A 16,695-nucleotide genomic window follows, 5' to 3' on the forward strand; every position below is an offset into this window, starting at 1 on the left:
TATTTATAGTACAAAATCACCAGGGGTCTCTGTGCACTTTACAACAGCAATATATCTAACATATCAAGGACACAAAACATAGAAAAAGAAAACGTGAAATGTGCATAGCTATAAATCATCAGGAAGAAAATAAAACTATGGGGAACCGTAGTGTGTGTGTGTGTGTGTGTATATATATATATAATTATATATACACATACATACTCACACACACACACACACACACACACACACATATAGTTTACTTATACACACATACACATATATCCAATCCATTGAATATCTGGGATGGATTATTCCTATACTGTATGATGGGAATAATTTCATGGTTGGCAAATATGCAATCACTCTATTGGTCTATAAAAAGCACATTATATTGTACACTGATCATTTTAAGAAATGAAGACTTAATGCATCAATACGGTTTCCCACCAACTCCTCCAGTACTTCAGTTGAATAAGACCCAATATGATGACCACAAAATATAAGCCATAATCGTTATATTCACTTTTATTGCAAATGGATGTAACGTGATTTCATTTAACATTTCTTTTCATTCAATACATGGTACAAACTTCAACAAATTTACAGAGACAAACAATCCCAAAACCATATATATCACTTATCACAATACCATGTCAAACACCTATGACCTCATTTTTTTGAGTTTTTCTAATTATCACTCTCTTCATTTCAAATTAAGCTTTCCATCTGGAAACTATGATCTCACGCACAATGCCATAAAGGCATTTACTGTAAACTGACAAATAGGCTTCTCTTATTGCACAGACCATAAAACCAATGTCTGAGACTAAACGGTACCAGCGAATACAAAAACAAACAGTTTGAGTCCAAATGCCTTAATTTCAGTCATTTCAGAAAGCAACTAGATTACATTTTAATTAATTGAAATAACAGATATCTATTGTGTAAATTACTGTAAATATAATTAGTAGGTTAAGTACTACTTTATAAAAACAGAATTTCTGAGATTTAATAAAATTCCTTCCCTGAATTTAACTGTAATATTCTCCACACTGCAACATAGGCTTACGCTCACAATTAATACTGTGCAAGAATACACACGTTCTGCATGATCATACGGTATGTACCATACATCGTATTGACAAATGAACCTGACAATGCGTGGTGTTTTGCACTTTGTGCAGTCTGTCCTTTAGATGTTAGTTACAGATGAATGGCACATATTTACTCAACATCACCGAGACCGTCATCATAAGCAGGGAATGGATGGACGGCTGCAACTTCTTCATAATTTCTCACTGACAATAAGATAAGATGACAAATATACAGTACAACATCACTTATACAGTATTGGATGCATATTGACTGGAAAAATGCAAACTGCAGTTAGCACATCACTTGACTTCAGTTAATAAAATGGATGTTAGTAATAGTGTTTTTTCATTTATAGGTCGAAGAAACTTGCCAAATTCCAAAAACAGCTAGTGTCATTATTTTATTTGTGAAAGACCACTTGCAATTATTGTATTAGTTGTAGTAGTTTGACATAAAATAAAGTAAAGACATTTCTTTTTTCAACCCATTTAGACCTGTGGCCGATTCTATACTATAGGCTGTACATAGCAACTACTACCCCAAAAGGGGTTCCCGTCTTTAAAAAGGTAAAAACCCCTAAAGGGGTTTCCGTCCTAAATTGGTTAAACCAGTATTTGGTGTTCATAGTATCGCTTTAAGTAAAGTATCACTTACAAATTACAGCTCACGACCATATGAGACAAACATTCACATGACTATTGACCATAGGCGGCGGGTGCGTTTTACCTTTGGGTAGGCTATAGAATGGCGTTGGGGGGATTCTCGTCACGGATTTATTTATTTACCAGATGGTCTAAAATGAGTTATTTAGCATACTTTTACCAATGAATTAGCCTATACAGTGTATAGTATACACTGTATACAGTACTTCAGTTGAATGAGACCCAATATGATGACCACAAAATATAAGCCATAATCGTTATATTCACTTTTATTGCAAATGGATGTAATATACAGTGTATAGTATACACTGTATAGGCCAAGTATAGTATACACAGACAACGACTTTTGGACGATATGGGTCGATATGAAGTCTCGAGTCAGTCAGTGTAATTACCCGGCGCCGGCGGTGTTGCTTCCCCTCCCGGCTCATCACAGACGGCACAGAGACAGCAGCCACTCCGCTGAACGTGTCAGTGCTGCTGCAGTGGTGTGAACCGTGCGGGCACTGGTGCTGCTGAGTTCTGACAGCCGACTCACAGCTTCTTCTGAATTACTTTATCTTTGCCTTGAAAAAGACATTTTGCGTTTTGCTGTTTCCCAAAACAAACCAGCGCGCGCTACTGTTTGCTACAAAGTAGTCTCTCAAGACAGACTGTTGCCTCGCCGAATATTTGATGATGGGATTCTCAGATTGGCTACAAAGCGACTGGAAGGACGAGGTTTACAGACATACCAATAGTAGCCAATCATATGCTGATTAGGCCAGTTGCTGTATAGTGTATAGCCTACCCGATCAGCGATCACCAGGGGGCAGCGACACACACACACACACACACCAGCCTTCTCTATAATGCACAGTGCGCACATATATTATATTAAAAAAAATACCCAGCTTAATTTTTACACACCCGCCGCCTATGCTATTGACCATGATTATAATTTATATAGTTACCTGTCCAGGTGAGCCAGGACCTCTCGCAGCTGGGTGAGGAAAGCACGGTGCTTGTGAGGGTTGCTTTCAAGCACAACACTCAGACGGCTCAGGTATGTGTCCAAGTTCCCTAGAGATGGGGTCTCACCTGTACCTGATAGAAAATAGAAACGGGGTCACGGAAAAAAACTGTGTGGGGGTCCCTCGGAAACATCCAGACTCCCAGGAACACGCCCAGGGGCCCGGGCCGGTTCATATATACAGTTAATATGTGTGTGTGTGTGTGTGTGTGTGTGTGTGTGTGTGTGTGTGTGTGTGTGTGTGTGTGTGTGTTAGGCTGCGCAACAGTGACACTTGGTTGTGAAAACCAACCATAATCCAGTTTTTGGTGATAGGTTATCACCGTTTTAGGTGATAGCTTAGTTGAGGCCATCATACTCGCGGTGATGTCCTTAAGGATTGGGGTGCAGGTCTTTTTTCCGACAGCATATTGATCCGAAACCTCAATCATAACCTAACCCTAACCGCAAGCACGGGAGCAGCGCATGTCGGACCATCGCTTTTTCGCATCGCAGCGAATGTCCCCCCCGCTGCGAATCGGACCGTTTCCCCGTCGGCTAGAATGCTGTCGGAAAAAAGTCCGCCTCCCAAGGATTGACCCCGTCTCCCTGTGGTTTACCCAACTTCTAGAATCTAGACCAATGTTTATGTTTCTTTGGACACCTAGGAACACTTAAGAGAATATTGTTTGTTGATTTCAGTTTGTCTGCCTGTTTATTTCTTTTATGTTATAGGGAGAGCGACATGGACAGACACACTTTACCACATGCATTGGTTTAACTGAACACCATTTGTTTGACAATACACTTTTGCTGCATCTCTATATAAATAACTGAAACTATAACCCCACGATCCCGCTTCATTTTTAGTTCATAATTTGCCTTAAGATATAAAGGGCGATTGTTACAATCTAGTGATAAGGATAACATACTGTATTAGTCAACACCATTTCAATGTGATTGTGACATGTTGTAGACATTCTGACTAATATCTTGCCTATAGAATATCACGCCTATAGAATATGCCTTCGTTTCTGTATTTTCCTAGTCAGGAGAATAAAGTCTGTGGTTAGCTCACCTGGCAGAGCGACCGATGAAAGACTGCTGATCAGTGTGTGTTTTATGGCCAGCAGGCGCTTGTGCAGTGCCTGGGTACGAAGCTCATCCTGTCCCAGTTCTGCTTCCAGCCTCTCTTTAGCATTGTACATGTCCTTGATGTGCCTCTGCAGCACCGCATTCTGCTCCTCAAACTCAATGTTGGCCTTACGCAGCCGGCGGAGTTCAGCCTCTCGAGCTGAGAACAGATAGAACATGTTTCAGGTTAACATTTGTACAATTGTAGTGAGGCAGTGTATTGTAGGACAAAAATGACAATGTTGCATGCACCCAGCTTGTATACTTTATTCTGGCATATCCATGACATTATGCAAGACATCTCAAAATATGGGCATGGTTTCAGCCTGATACAAGCCCCATTGACTTACATTATAAAATGGAAGACAATACAAACGTATGAAAAGAACTGCATGGACGTACTAAGTTGGCCTACTTGCCATGTGCACAAAACATTTGGTGCTAAATGCTTCAGCTCCGGACAAACCAGACAGACACACACTCTCCTGCAGAGCCCCACCGTAAATGTGTGACAGACATATGAATTCACCAATTTATAGACCTCCACCTTAGACTTGACCTTGCAGGCTTATGCAAAGGCTAAAATGTAAACAGATGCCAGGTCAGTGTAGACCTAAAATACAGATTATATATTTGGATTAAGAAAGTCTGCTAAATGCCTAAATTGAAAATTAACTAAGCTAAGCATAGACCAACTATGGACTTAACGCGGTAGCAACAGAGCCAATCAGATGCTTACCTGAGATTTTCCTTGGCAAAATCCAGACATGTTGACGCTGGAATGGGGTGCGCACGCTTATCCGACACACCGAAGGTGTGACATCATGCGGAAATCACTTTGGTGTGTGTGTGTGTGTGTCGGAACTAAAGCCTGTACCCGCTGGAAATGTTCATGTAAAATGGCTGGTATGTCGGCTGGTAGTGATTTTCCATTGTGTGCTCTTGACGCACAAAAGGCATTGGGAAGTGCCATTTTCCATTGTGTGCTCTTGACACAAAAAAGGCATTGGGAAGTGCCATGTCATATTTTCATTCAACAGAACAATGGGATTTATAGACTGCATGGGGTAGTGTGTATAAAATCCCTTATCCCCCCCCTCCCCCGAACTGTGGAACGCCTTCCCCGCCCACCACAGTTGATTGACTCTTTTAAGAGGACAAATTAAAGCATTTTTCTAGCTATGCCCTCATGATTTAAATGTTTTCTTAATGTATTTTGTGGTGTGATGATTCTTCTTTTTTATGTTATGCATTTGCTTATTGTACTTGAGATTTTCAGGAATGTATGGTTATGTTTAACGTAGCTTAATTTACTTTTTTTTATTTGACCAAACAGCTTGTCTTGTTACCTTTGTTCTGATCCAGGAACTCTTCTGTGAAGATGGGGATGTCAAATCTGCTGGGCGGGTCAGAAGCCTACATGACAACAATCGTGCATTCATAAAGGTCCACCCAGCACGTTTGTTTATAATAAACATATACACTAATACCAAGAATCGCAGGATCGTTTGTATACCTTTGGTAATGCCGAAGTGGCGGTAGCATTGATAATGACTGATGGAGAGTCCTCTGAAAAACAAAAACATGAGTTAAGGGTCACCAGAACCACATCGCCAGCAAAACCATTGTTTTCCTATGGTACGGTGCACCTGGCATGCACTCCCCTTGAGCCGCATGCCGCATTTTCCAGCGCTTTATATTTGTTGTGGGCCATGTCCCTGTCGGGTTGAAACCTCATATGTTCAAAACTGTTACTTTTCCGGATTCAAAGTCAAGAATTGCTAAACGAGCTTGCAGCTCCGCTACTTTTGTGTTATGTGGCTGTAGTAGGATCACGTAAGCAGGCATTCATTTGCAGAAAACTAAGTTAAAATATGGAGATAAGAGGTCTCTGTCTGAAACCAACAATATCATGCGCTGGCAGTTCAAAAAACGCTCTTTGGACACAGCCTCTTACACGTGCATAAAAGTTGAGTTATTTCCCGCCACTGCTAAAGTCGATTTGTTCAGTAAGAGGAGTACGTCTCTCAAGTTCTCAAAATACATTTTCAACGATTATAACCAATCAGGAGAGAGAACTCATACAAGTGAAATTGGAAGTGACAACAGCAAATAAATAATCAAATATCTTGGATACATTGAAAATGAGGGCCTGCCCCTCAATTGTACTCCGAGTTTAAATAAAGGTTATGATGATGAAGCAGACAGAATTGTACCTGGAACACAAACTAATAAATGATCTTAGTGGAGTTCTAGTGGATTTGTAATTGTAACCCAACTGAAAATATATTTTAGGTTTACCAAAGAGCTGGAGAGACAGGGAGACCTAGTATGTTACTGAACTAACAAACACTATATACCAACAATTTGCTGTGAACTGCTTGCAGACCAGCCTACGCTGTTCCTCACTGGTGGGCACAGCGCTGCGCACCTTTCTGGATTCTGGATCAAGTAACGCTTTTGTTTTAGTGGTAATTAGACTGTATTTATATTTTTTTATTGATGACTTCTACTGGCCCGGACGATCTGGAAAGTACATCTGGGCAGTTATATTGTCGGCCGCTGTAAAGTATGGTGTTGAATGATGGCTTTAAATTTAAAAACAAAATCACACCCCTGTGAAGAGAGTGGTGCAACTCTGTTTGGGGGTCCCCAGGGGTCCCGGAAGTTCCAGACCCACAAGAACGCGGCCAGGGTGCTGTACTGTACTGGTCTGGTACTGTAACATCCCAAATCATCAGATAAACAGCAACGGTGCAACAGTGACACTTGGTTGTGCAAACAAACCAAACTAAATTTTCGTGCTCGGACACAGCCAGCCAGCCAGAGACACACATAGCTGTCTATAGGAGTGGTTGCACCACTCAAAAAAAAAACAAATGTGCAAGGAGAGAATGAGATAGCCTGAGAGCACCGGGCCCAGGTGCTCCAGACCTGCGCTGATGGCCCTCCCATATCCACCTAGTAGACATCTGTAGCAGAAACCAGAATACACATCACACTATGAATGCCATCCGTTACCTTTCTTGACCTTCTTGTCTTGTATCTTAGCAGAGGTTATCTGGTAGGCCTCACTCTGTTGGTACTCTTTCAGCTCCCGGGCGTACTGCTCTTTCTCCCGATCTGCCTCGTCCAGGTAGCGCTGTCAGCACACAAACGACACACCTGATTTTGTCATAGCTTTAAGTGAATAGAAAATTCTAATAAGACATGGTCTAATAAGGTCATGGTCTTCATATGGATGTCTGACATTGTGTTGATTTCAACATCAGTCTTGCCCAAAATAACCATCTGTCTGAACGCACCTTTACAGAGCTTAGCATATCGATGACATTATATTGATAATGTCAGTCATTTAGACTTATTTCAACTGAGCACAATACTGACTTCATAGTCAGTCAAAGTGTCAGGTGCTTTGTCAGAGGTTAGCCGTCTGCGTGTACAAGAAAGGTGGTCACATGGTCACAAGGGCCTTGCAAACGCGCTTATAGTTAATTTTCAATAAGACCTGCGTTTTTGCTCTGAGAAGTCACGGTGCGACAACACAAGCAGCGTATTTACGTGAGCGCGGTCCTGTGAATTTGTAGCGCTTTTACGCTTGCGTTGTTGTGCCCCTCTTCAACAGACCTGAAGGAGACCTGTGTTGATCCAGGCAACAACGCCTGCGTTCCTCACTTCACGTTTGCAAGGCCCTTTAGGCTATGACTATATATTGTGAAATAATATTTGAAAATCAGTATGTAGGTATGAATAATAGACAAATCAGAGTTATTTACTTGTTATAAGTGTGATTTGGGGCAAATTAATTATGCGTCCTGTACCACAGCAAGTTTCTATGATCACAGTGAAGTGCAACTTTGCATAGACACTTAAACACAAACACGCCTATGAATCCACATTGGCTACCTGTTTGTCACCAGCAGCTAATCGACTCCACTCTGCTCCAAGTCTCTTTGTGATTTCTGGGAAAGGCAACTCTGGGTACTGGGCTCGCATCTGTTCGCGTCGCTCATTCAAGAACCTCACATATCCCGTTATTGGTGCCTTGGGACCGTTGGGCAGCACCTTCTTTCTCTTCTTCCCCTTTGGCCACCCTCTCTTCTTTGGCTACAGATTTATGGAAATATGTATTATCACTAGCGCGGTCATGGTTAAGTGGACGATTAATTGTCACAGAAATAATTGCAAATAACAATTTAATTGCGTTTGTGGCATTGAAACATATGAATAAAAACATCATTTCTGTTTGCCTTTTAGGCTTCGTAATCAAAAATTGCATGGGGCAGATATGACAAACAACTTAAATATACAAACAAATTCCTGACATTTAATAATTGTATACTTTTAATTAAAGTATACAATACTAGCAGAAGAAATACCAGAAAGAGCTGATTACAAGTTTACAACACGTGATGCGTTGTAAGGTTGTTGATCTGCTATTCATGCTATTTTGGGATTATTATTTTCTCCACATGGAAACAATGATGACGATTGTGACTATTGCAATATATATGCAAAATAATTGCAATTATCTCAAATAATTGTGACAGGCCTAATTATCACATAGGTATGGGGTTGTTAAGTTAAAAATAGCAGATCAGATTTACAAGTTCACAAGGCCTGACGCTCCGAGCCTTTATGAACTTGAGGTGTCGTTTAGAGGGGGAAAGGAGCAAACAAAGTACGAAAGCTATACTATAAGCAGGAATGATGTGGTTGGATGTCTTAAACAAAATACAGGTACATTAATTTACACAACATGAAAGGCCCCTGCACACAGAGCGTGTTTTTCCGATTTTTAGCTGCGTTTCTCCGTCGTTTTTTCTGAAAAACGCGTCCAGTGTGCAACCACCTTTACAGTATGAGTATAGCGCTGTCAAACAAGTCTAGGAAGCTATCTATGATTATCTAAGTGTCATGCAACACAATTTTATACAGTAGCTTACTAGCTTAGTAGGGGGTCCCTGCTTCATCCCTCTCTCAGCTAGGGATCCTTCACCTGAAAAATGTTGCCTAATGCTACTCCCACCTTGGGAATCAATGGGAAACAATTAACTGCTATATTTGCATGGCGGCGGGAAGATATTTACAGTAGGAGGTGTGCGAAATGCTCGTGCACGTGGAAAAGTGACTTTTACTTTCCTTCTACACACACACGAGCATACTGACACAGGCAATTAACCAGGATAAGGCACCGATACTGTGATAGCATATTTATTAGGCCTAGTAACAGAAATCCGTTTTGATTAAAAAAAAAATCCACCTCTGTCCCCCCAGCACCCCTTAGCCATGGATTTGCATATTATTATTATTATTATTATTATGCATCTCTCGATAACTATAAGCAGTATGCTTCTAGTTCTCCCTGTCCCTTTTTAGGCATCTAGTAGAGACACCTTATTATGAAAAGTGGTGGACACGACAGGTTGTGCCTTGGATTTTTGACATCGTTTGTGCCTTGTTCTAAATCGTACTGCTGTACATTACACACACAGACATGCATTTTTGTTTTCCGAAAGTGCTGAAAATAAACTAAATTGGAAAAACCAATTACTCACCTCTTCTTGTACTGCTGGCCCAGATGGATGTGTACCTTTGGGTTGCGGCGGTGCATCGCTCTGCTCCTGTTTCACTCCTCCCATAATCCCTGTGCAAAAGCAGTTTGTTCACCAACAATCCTCAAGCGACGACGAATAGCAAAATAAATGAAGACATCATATTATGACCATATTAACTACCGGCAATGAAGCATGCGCTCATTTAGTAATTAACCAGCTAACGGCGCGGTATTATTACAAAACGAAGGGCTGGTTTGTAACTTAATCTCCCTAGATAGTACTACTAGCTCGGCGACGCTAGCTGGTTAATTTCGGTCATGCATAGAAAATAAGAGGATCTACAAACTCACAACGCGTCGCGTATGCGACGCGCTGTGAGCTTGCAGATCGGCTATTTTCGGCATGCGACACCGCCGTGCAACGAAATGTAAACTGCAATTCGCATGGGACGTGCAAGCAACGGACAATGGAAAATACGGCAATCGAATGCGATCGCTTACAAGAAACAGTACACGTACAGTTCATATCGTTAAGACATCGGGTGGGTGGACATTTATGCATACAAATCAGCGCTTTTCTCGTAAAAAAGAACGGCTACTTTTAGCCGTAGAAAACATTTGGTTACTCACCTTATGATGAACCTCTTCTTACCCAAACAGGAAGAGGGGCTCACATTTGATTGGCTGACGCCATGCGCCCTGACGATTGGTTAGTTCATTCTACCAACCAACATAGCCTAAGCCTGGGACCGAGGCTACATATTTATTGATTCTGACATTATACGAGTCAACATCTTAGGCTACAACCAAAAATGAACACGTGTGTTCATTTTTTACGATGTATTATTATTATTATTATTATTATGATTAACAATAATAATTTATTTTACGTTTAACTACATACCTTACAATGTACCACTGGAGCCGATGTTTGTTAACGTATTCAGTAATTTATACCAAAATATTGTATAAGAAGAAATACGAAATACGTTTGTCCTGGACAAACGACTAAATGAGAAATGAGTCATATGACATCATACCATACGTTTCCGTTTACTAATTAACTTACCGCCGTTCATGGCGTTGCCATGACAGCAGGTTAGGTTAGGTTACACATGTTAACCTCGCGTCACAAAAGTCAGCAGCACAGCTAGCCGACCTGTAAGAAAGTTTAAGTTAAGACACAATAAATCATCTTAGGAATTGACAAAGGTAGGCTATCTGTTAATTCCCAGTGGGTATTACTGTGTGATGGAAATTAAAATTGTATCAACACATAATTATTGATTCATTCCTAATCCTAACTCAGAGAGACTTATTACAAAATGTACAAATAGCATGCGTAGGCCCTACATACATTTTGTTACAATTGCACATACGCAGTGAGTTAAACGGTTCTTTAAGTGGGGTCCCCGGGAGTAGCCTATACGGGTCCCTAGGACCTGTCCCCTGCGGTGTTTGTTTGTTTTACACTGGCACAAGAAAGAAAGAAAGAAAGAAAAGAAAATCAGATGATGGTGGAGTGGTGGACCCTGTTGTAAACCAGTGTAATGTGTCGTCCACAGTTAACAGTTTTTTATTGAGTTGTGCTTGAAATCTAGCCTACTGTAATTCTGCAAACTGTTAATAAATACTTCAATCAATCAAAGGGGTCCGCGGCCAAATATATACATTTAGGCACAAAAAGGTTTGAGAAGTTAACCACTGAGTTAAATCCTGCATCTGGCTTCACATAGGCCTATTAACATGTCATTCATTCTCATGTTTCTAAACCAGGCGCTGCATGTGCTGCTTGTTGATCCCAGGCAGCAGCAGAGCGAACCCTGCAGACTTCGCTGCGCTCCATCCGACCATCCGATCCAAGATGGCTTCTGGAGAAAGCAGTAGCAGAGCGCCGTCGCTCCGCTTCCCCTCACCTGGACCGCTGGGCAACGCTCCGCCGAGCAACAACAACGCTCATTCTCTGGCGATCACAAACGAGGGGACACCGGGGGGCAGCGGGGCCCAGAGCAGGACGGCGATCAGTCACGCAAACAACCCACAGACGGGCCCTGCTGGCAGGGACACTGGCGCGGCTGGCGCCGATGTTCGAGTAGACACTTCCCCGCATCGACAGCACGCAGCCCCGCAGCAGCCGACGGCTCCTCCCGGTGCCATGGCAGCCAGAGCGGCAGCCTCCTCTTCATCTGCAGCATCCTCCTCAACCTCTTCTGCAGACGCACCAACCGTCTCGTTGGCGTCGCCGTCGCTGCCGAATACCCCGTCGTCGTCCTCCGCAGCCGTGCTGGTGTACCGGGAACCGGTTTACAACTGGCAGGCCACCAAAAACACAGTGAAAGAGAGATTCGCATTCTTGTTCAATAACGAAGTGCTAAGTGACGTGCATTTTCTTGTGGGGAAGGGAATGGGAGTGCAGCGGATACCGGCTCATAGGTAAGTAACGGTAGAATCAGAATAGAATGGGCATAATGTATAGCAAAGGGTGAATCACTATACGTTCTGACAAAAATGCAGCAAATTAGATTTTGTTAATCGATACACTGTTACACAGCTTGAAATTGGACTTGGACTATAGCCACATAGATGGGTTAATAATTGCACTTTAAAAAAGACTGTTTATGTTATGTCATTACTTTGTAGATCATTGTTTAGTATTATTTAATATTATTCAATATGCTTTACAATAAGCTACCAGAGATGAAAGGGAGTAGCCTATATGATTAGTTAATATCAAATTGTCTTGGTAGATTTGCCCTTGCAGTTGGAAGTGCAGTGTTCGATGCCATGTTCAATGGCGGTATGGCCACCACCTCCACTGAGATCGAACTGCCTGACGTGGAGCCTGCTGCCTTCCTTGCCCTGCTCAAGTAAGCTTAGCAGTAACAGAATGCACAAGTGAGAAAACTGACAAACCATGCTTTATTCTTTGCTCTTCTTGCACTCTAAAGTGATGCTCTTCCAGATTTAACCTCTCCCATTTCCTACAATCATGTTCAATGTATTTGATGCGTCCATCGTGTTACTTGGTGTAGGTCATTATTTTCTGTCCTCAAGGTGCAACTCTTTTGCTTGAAGAAAAGAGTGTTTTTCTACCCAAATTACATCCATACTCATTAACATATGTCAACTGTATGCCATGGTTCCAGGTTTCTGTACTCCGACGAGGTGCAGATCGGCCCTGAGACAGTGATGACCACTCTGTACTCGGCTAAGAAATATGCTGTTCCAGCGTTGGAGGCTCACTGTGTCGAATTTCTTAAGAAAAACCTGAGGGCTGATAACGCCTTCATGCTTCTCACTCAGGTAATCCTTGATATTCAGACTGCATGCATTGGCTTTTTTATGCCTAGGACTTGTTCTAGTGTGATAAGAGCTCAGGAGGGCAACAACCACTTCTTCTGATGTGCTGGCATCAATCATCGTTATGGTCAAAGTTGCTTAGGTGACATATTTTGTCCATATCAATCAATCAATCAACTTTATTTGTTCAGACTCAGGGTCCAATAAAAAACAGACAACATAAAACACTACATACAGAGAAGAAACACCCCTAACCCATAAAACATAAATTTTACAATAAACATTGATACCAGTGCTTCCTAAAAGCAGACCGGTACCTAGTGCTACTGAAGCTGGGGTTACATAGCAGCATAATTATACAGTTTTGAGACTCATTGAGCCGACACATACATTTATACATTAAGTTTCTCAGTCAGTAAGGCATGAAAAGTGTATACTCCCACACTACAGAATAACTCACTTGTACTGCTCCACCTTGGTTTTATATATGTAGCCCAATCTTACATTTGTGTAACATGACAGGTTATAGCCTACATTTAGATGGCCAAACATAGTTTCACATAGTTGAAAGTGGAGAATTTGTAAACTAAATATAAGTAGACCAAGAATCAGTGTGATTATTGAGAACTCATGTCCATATAATTAGTCATCGTTGTTCATCATCATAACCGTTATTTCAATTTGGAAGTACAATTGAGGGGCAGGCCCTCATTTTCAATGTATAGGTAACAACACAATAACAACACAGTACTCTACACAGTTGAGTCTTCAACCAAAATGCAAATTAACAATCATTATTTTATTTCAGGCTAGACTGTTTGATGAGCCCCAGCTGGCCAGCCTCTGTCTCGAGAACATTGACAAGAACACTGCGGATGCTCTGGCTGCAGAGGGCTTCACTGATATTGACCTGGGTAGGTAAGGATTAGGTCATTGAGGCTGCTGGTTATGCATGGTGTTTTTTTTAAGCCCACAGAAAGCAAAACAAATGTATGACTTGAACAAAAAGCAATAGTTTTACTAAGGTAATATTATCATGCCCTGCTACACAGACACGTTGGTTGCAGTTCTTGAGAGGGACACATTGGGAGTGCGTGAGATACGTCTGTTTGCAGCAGCAGTGCGTTGGTCAGAGGCAGAAACTCCGCGGCAGCAGTTCCAGCCCACTCCAGAGAACAGACGCAAAGTCCTGGGCAAAGCCATCTCTCTCATCCGCTTCCCTCTGATGACTATCGAGGAGTTTGCCGCTGGTACAGTGCTGATATGACAGACATTATTCACACAAACACTTGTATACAAAATGATACATTCTGTGCTGATGACGCATGTCTCAATGTTGTTGGTTTTATATCAGGTCCTGCACAGTCTGGTGTCCTGACAGACCGGGAGGTGGTGAGTCTGTTCCTCCACTTCACAGTTAATCCCAAGCCTCATGTGGAGTTCATTGACCGTCCTCGCTGCTGCCTGAGGGGCAAGGAGTGCAGCATCACACGCTTTGGACAGGTGGAGAGCCGATGGGGATACAGCGGGACCAGTGACCGCATTCGGTGAGTCTTCTAGTCATATTAATGCATGTGGAATGGATACGCGCACACACGCGCGTGCACACACACACACACACACACACACACACACACACCAGTCATGTTCATGTACAAAGACAATATGTTGCTTATTAAACTTTATTGTATGATGTCTTCATGCAGGTTTTCAGTAAATCGCAGGATATTTGTTGTGGGCTTCGGATTATATGGTTCAATACATGGTCCTACAGACTACCAGGTCAACATACAGGTATGGAAGAATGTTGGGGTGCTTATTAGATCAGTTTCAACAGTGCATCTTGAATAGCAACCATGTGTTGCGTTTTTTGTTGTTACCAGTATTAGAAGCTGTACAGAAGACAGAGGTTCCTGTACAACTTCCATTCTCAAAGAATAGTCAAATTAAGCAATATTATATGAGAGGGTGTGTTCTTTTACTTCTAGACATGTGATATTCCTATTGTACTATGTACTATTTGGCAGCTCTAAACCCATTTAGACCTGAGGCCAATTCTAAAAACTCCTTCTAAACCCCAACCTAGATTTTCTGAAAAACATATGCTAATATATAAATTACGTATATAACAACTACTGTGACACAGATGCAGTCCCAGATTAAGTTATAACAACGAATAAGTTTAACAAGCTCACAGAGCTGTAAGATTTTAATTGAATTCCTATAGCAATGTAAAAATGGTTGGTCTCAATTTGATTGTGCACTCAGATTAATTTCAGCACAATCTTCTCACATGTACAATCCTTAAATATGTCTTCCAGATCATTCACACAGACAGTAACACAATCCTGGGCCAGAATGATACAGGCTTCAGTTGTGATGGCTCTGCCAGTGCATTCCGCGTCATGTTCAAGGAACCAGTGGAAATTCTGCCTAGTGTCAACTATATTGCCTGTGCCACTCTCAAGGTGAATGCATATCTCACACATTCTCCAATATTTACAGTACACTGCAGTTATCCATTATGGGGAAAGTCTTAAGGGAATACCCCAACAATTATTTCACAACTGTTCATAACCACTAGAGGTGCTCTGTTACATAATCGGCGATTGATTGGCCGATTTTCACTCCAAATGACCTGATCTAGAGAAGGCGATCTTTTATAACATAAGTGCTATATAAAATATATATATACACACACACACACACACGTATAGTATTAGTATATCATTTTGGATCTTTGTGAGAGGCTTGAACATTCTCCCCTTCCTTGCCAAACGCACAGGAACAGTTTTTCCAAGATCGGTATCGGCCAAGCGCGAGGAAACCAATCAGTGATCGGTCCCAAAAAACCTGATCGGAGCACCTCTAGTAACTACTAACTATGTCATTTTGGGATACCATTTTTGATTGAAACAAACCACCTAGTGTATGGTTAGTATGAACATGTGACATTGAACTAAAATGCCAATTTTATTTCATAGGGGCCAGACTCTCACTATGGTACCAAAGGCATGCGGAAGGTCACCCATGAGGGTTCTGCCACTGGCACCAAGACATGCTTTACTTTCTGCTATGCTGCAGGCAACAACAATGGCACTTCTGTAGAAGATGGACAGATCCCAGAAGTTATCTTCTATACATAAGACCTTTAATACCTTCTGTATATTATACCCATCACATGCTGACTCATACTGTGTGAAGTTCAAATGCCATTAGAATAGTCTGACTTTTTAATAAGCTACTTCCACGGCAAATTAACTTGTCAGGAGAACGTCATCGTCACTTGACCTCTGCAGTCATCCAACAGGGTTGAACTTTCTTTCCAGAAAACAATTTAGCACAGGTATGTTTTCTAGTGAGACCTCATCTGGTGTGGGGTCAGGTTGTAAATGGCATGCAGAACTGGTTTAATTACCCCTCTCAACATGTAAATACCATTAATGTGCAGAAACAATGGAAAAACCATGCAGGGCAGCAAGAGTAGTTTCCTACCCAAGCAATGGTGGCACTGAAGCACTTTGACAGGATGCCAGAATTATGACATGGCGCTTTAAACCCACGTTGGGTGCAAGCGCAGCCAACAATTTTATCCTTCCATGACAACAAAAGGTACCTTTCCTGACCTGGTAGTTAAAGCTTACAATTCATAAATGCTATACTTAGTCTTGCATAATTTCTATGCTAGCATCTTAACATGCTTAGATATCTTTATACAAGTATAGCAGCAAGTTGTTGCATGTCATAAGTTTCATGCAAGAAAAGCCAAAGCAAAAATTGCACACTGGCCAATACTCAAGGTGTATGTAAACTGAAAATGGGCTTTGAGTGCATTGCCCAACAGGTTTACCAGCAAGACCATATCACACAGTACATGTTTGCTTTTGAGCCCCAACACCCATTTGTTCATGCAAGTTGTAAATAAAGTGTATTGCCACATTCAATTTTATGTCTCTACCACTGTGTGACAA

The 16,695-nt window shown here is 41.7% G+C and overlaps 2 protein-coding genes across 6 annotated transcripts; one reads left to right on the forward strand and one right to left on the reverse strand.

The window, feature by feature from the left end:
- Nucleotides 1–494: 494 nt before the first annotated feature.
- hmg20b (high mobility group 20B) lies at nucleotides 495–10,577 on the reverse strand. 5 transcript variants are annotated; one of them, XM_080770765.1, is made up of 11 exons: nucleotides 10,494–10,577; nucleotides 10,055–10,196; nucleotides 9,426–9,514; nucleotides 8,814–8,896; nucleotides 7,774–7,974; nucleotides 6,889–7,009; nucleotides 5,384–5,436; nucleotides 5,217–5,283; nucleotides 3,812–4,027; nucleotides 2,696–2,828; nucleotides 495–1,283 (listed from the first exon to the last, which is right to left on the reverse strand). In XM_080770765.1, exons 4-11 carry the CDS (start codon nucleotides 8,838–8,840, stop codon nucleotides 1,271–1,273), a joined length of 831 nt encoding a protein of 276 aa, XP_080626891.1. In that variant the 5' UTR covers nucleotides 8,841–8,896; nucleotides 9,426–9,514; nucleotides 10,055–10,196; nucleotides 10,494–10,577; the 3' UTR covers nucleotides 495–1,270. The 5 variants fall into 5 exon arrangements, with proteins under 5 accessions (XP_080626891.1, XP_080626890.1, XP_080626888.1 ...); XM_080770764.1 differs by lacking the exon at nucleotides 8,814–8,896; XM_080770762.1 differs by lacking the exons at nucleotides 10,055–10,196; nucleotides 10,494–10,577 and adding an exon at nucleotides 9,606–10,034.
- A 630-nt stretch (nucleotides 10,578–11,207) lies between these two features.
- btbd2a (BTB (POZ) domain containing 2a) lies at nucleotides 11,208–16,619 on the forward strand (the record flags this gene model as incomplete). The annotated part of the gene is made up of 9 exons (XM_080770759.1): nucleotides 11,208–11,857; nucleotides 12,172–12,291; nucleotides 12,571–12,727; nucleotides 13,533–13,638; nucleotides 13,777–13,974; nucleotides 14,079–14,271; nucleotides 14,431–14,518; nucleotides 15,046–15,192; nucleotides 15,709–16,619. 9 exons carry the CDS (start codon nucleotides 11,208–11,210, stop codon nucleotides 15,868–15,870), a joined length of 1,821 nt encoding a protein of 606 aa, XP_080626885.1. The 3' UTR covers nucleotides 15,871–16,619.
- Nucleotides 16,620–16,695: the final 76 nt, after the last annotated feature.

This window comes from Protomyctophum bolini (assembly GCF_963924005.1).
Source record: "Protomyctophum bolini genome assembly, chromosome: 8".
NCBI classification, from domain to species: domain Eukaryota; kingdom Metazoa; phylum Chordata; class Actinopteri; order Myctophiformes; family Myctophidae; genus Protomyctophum; species Protomyctophum bolini.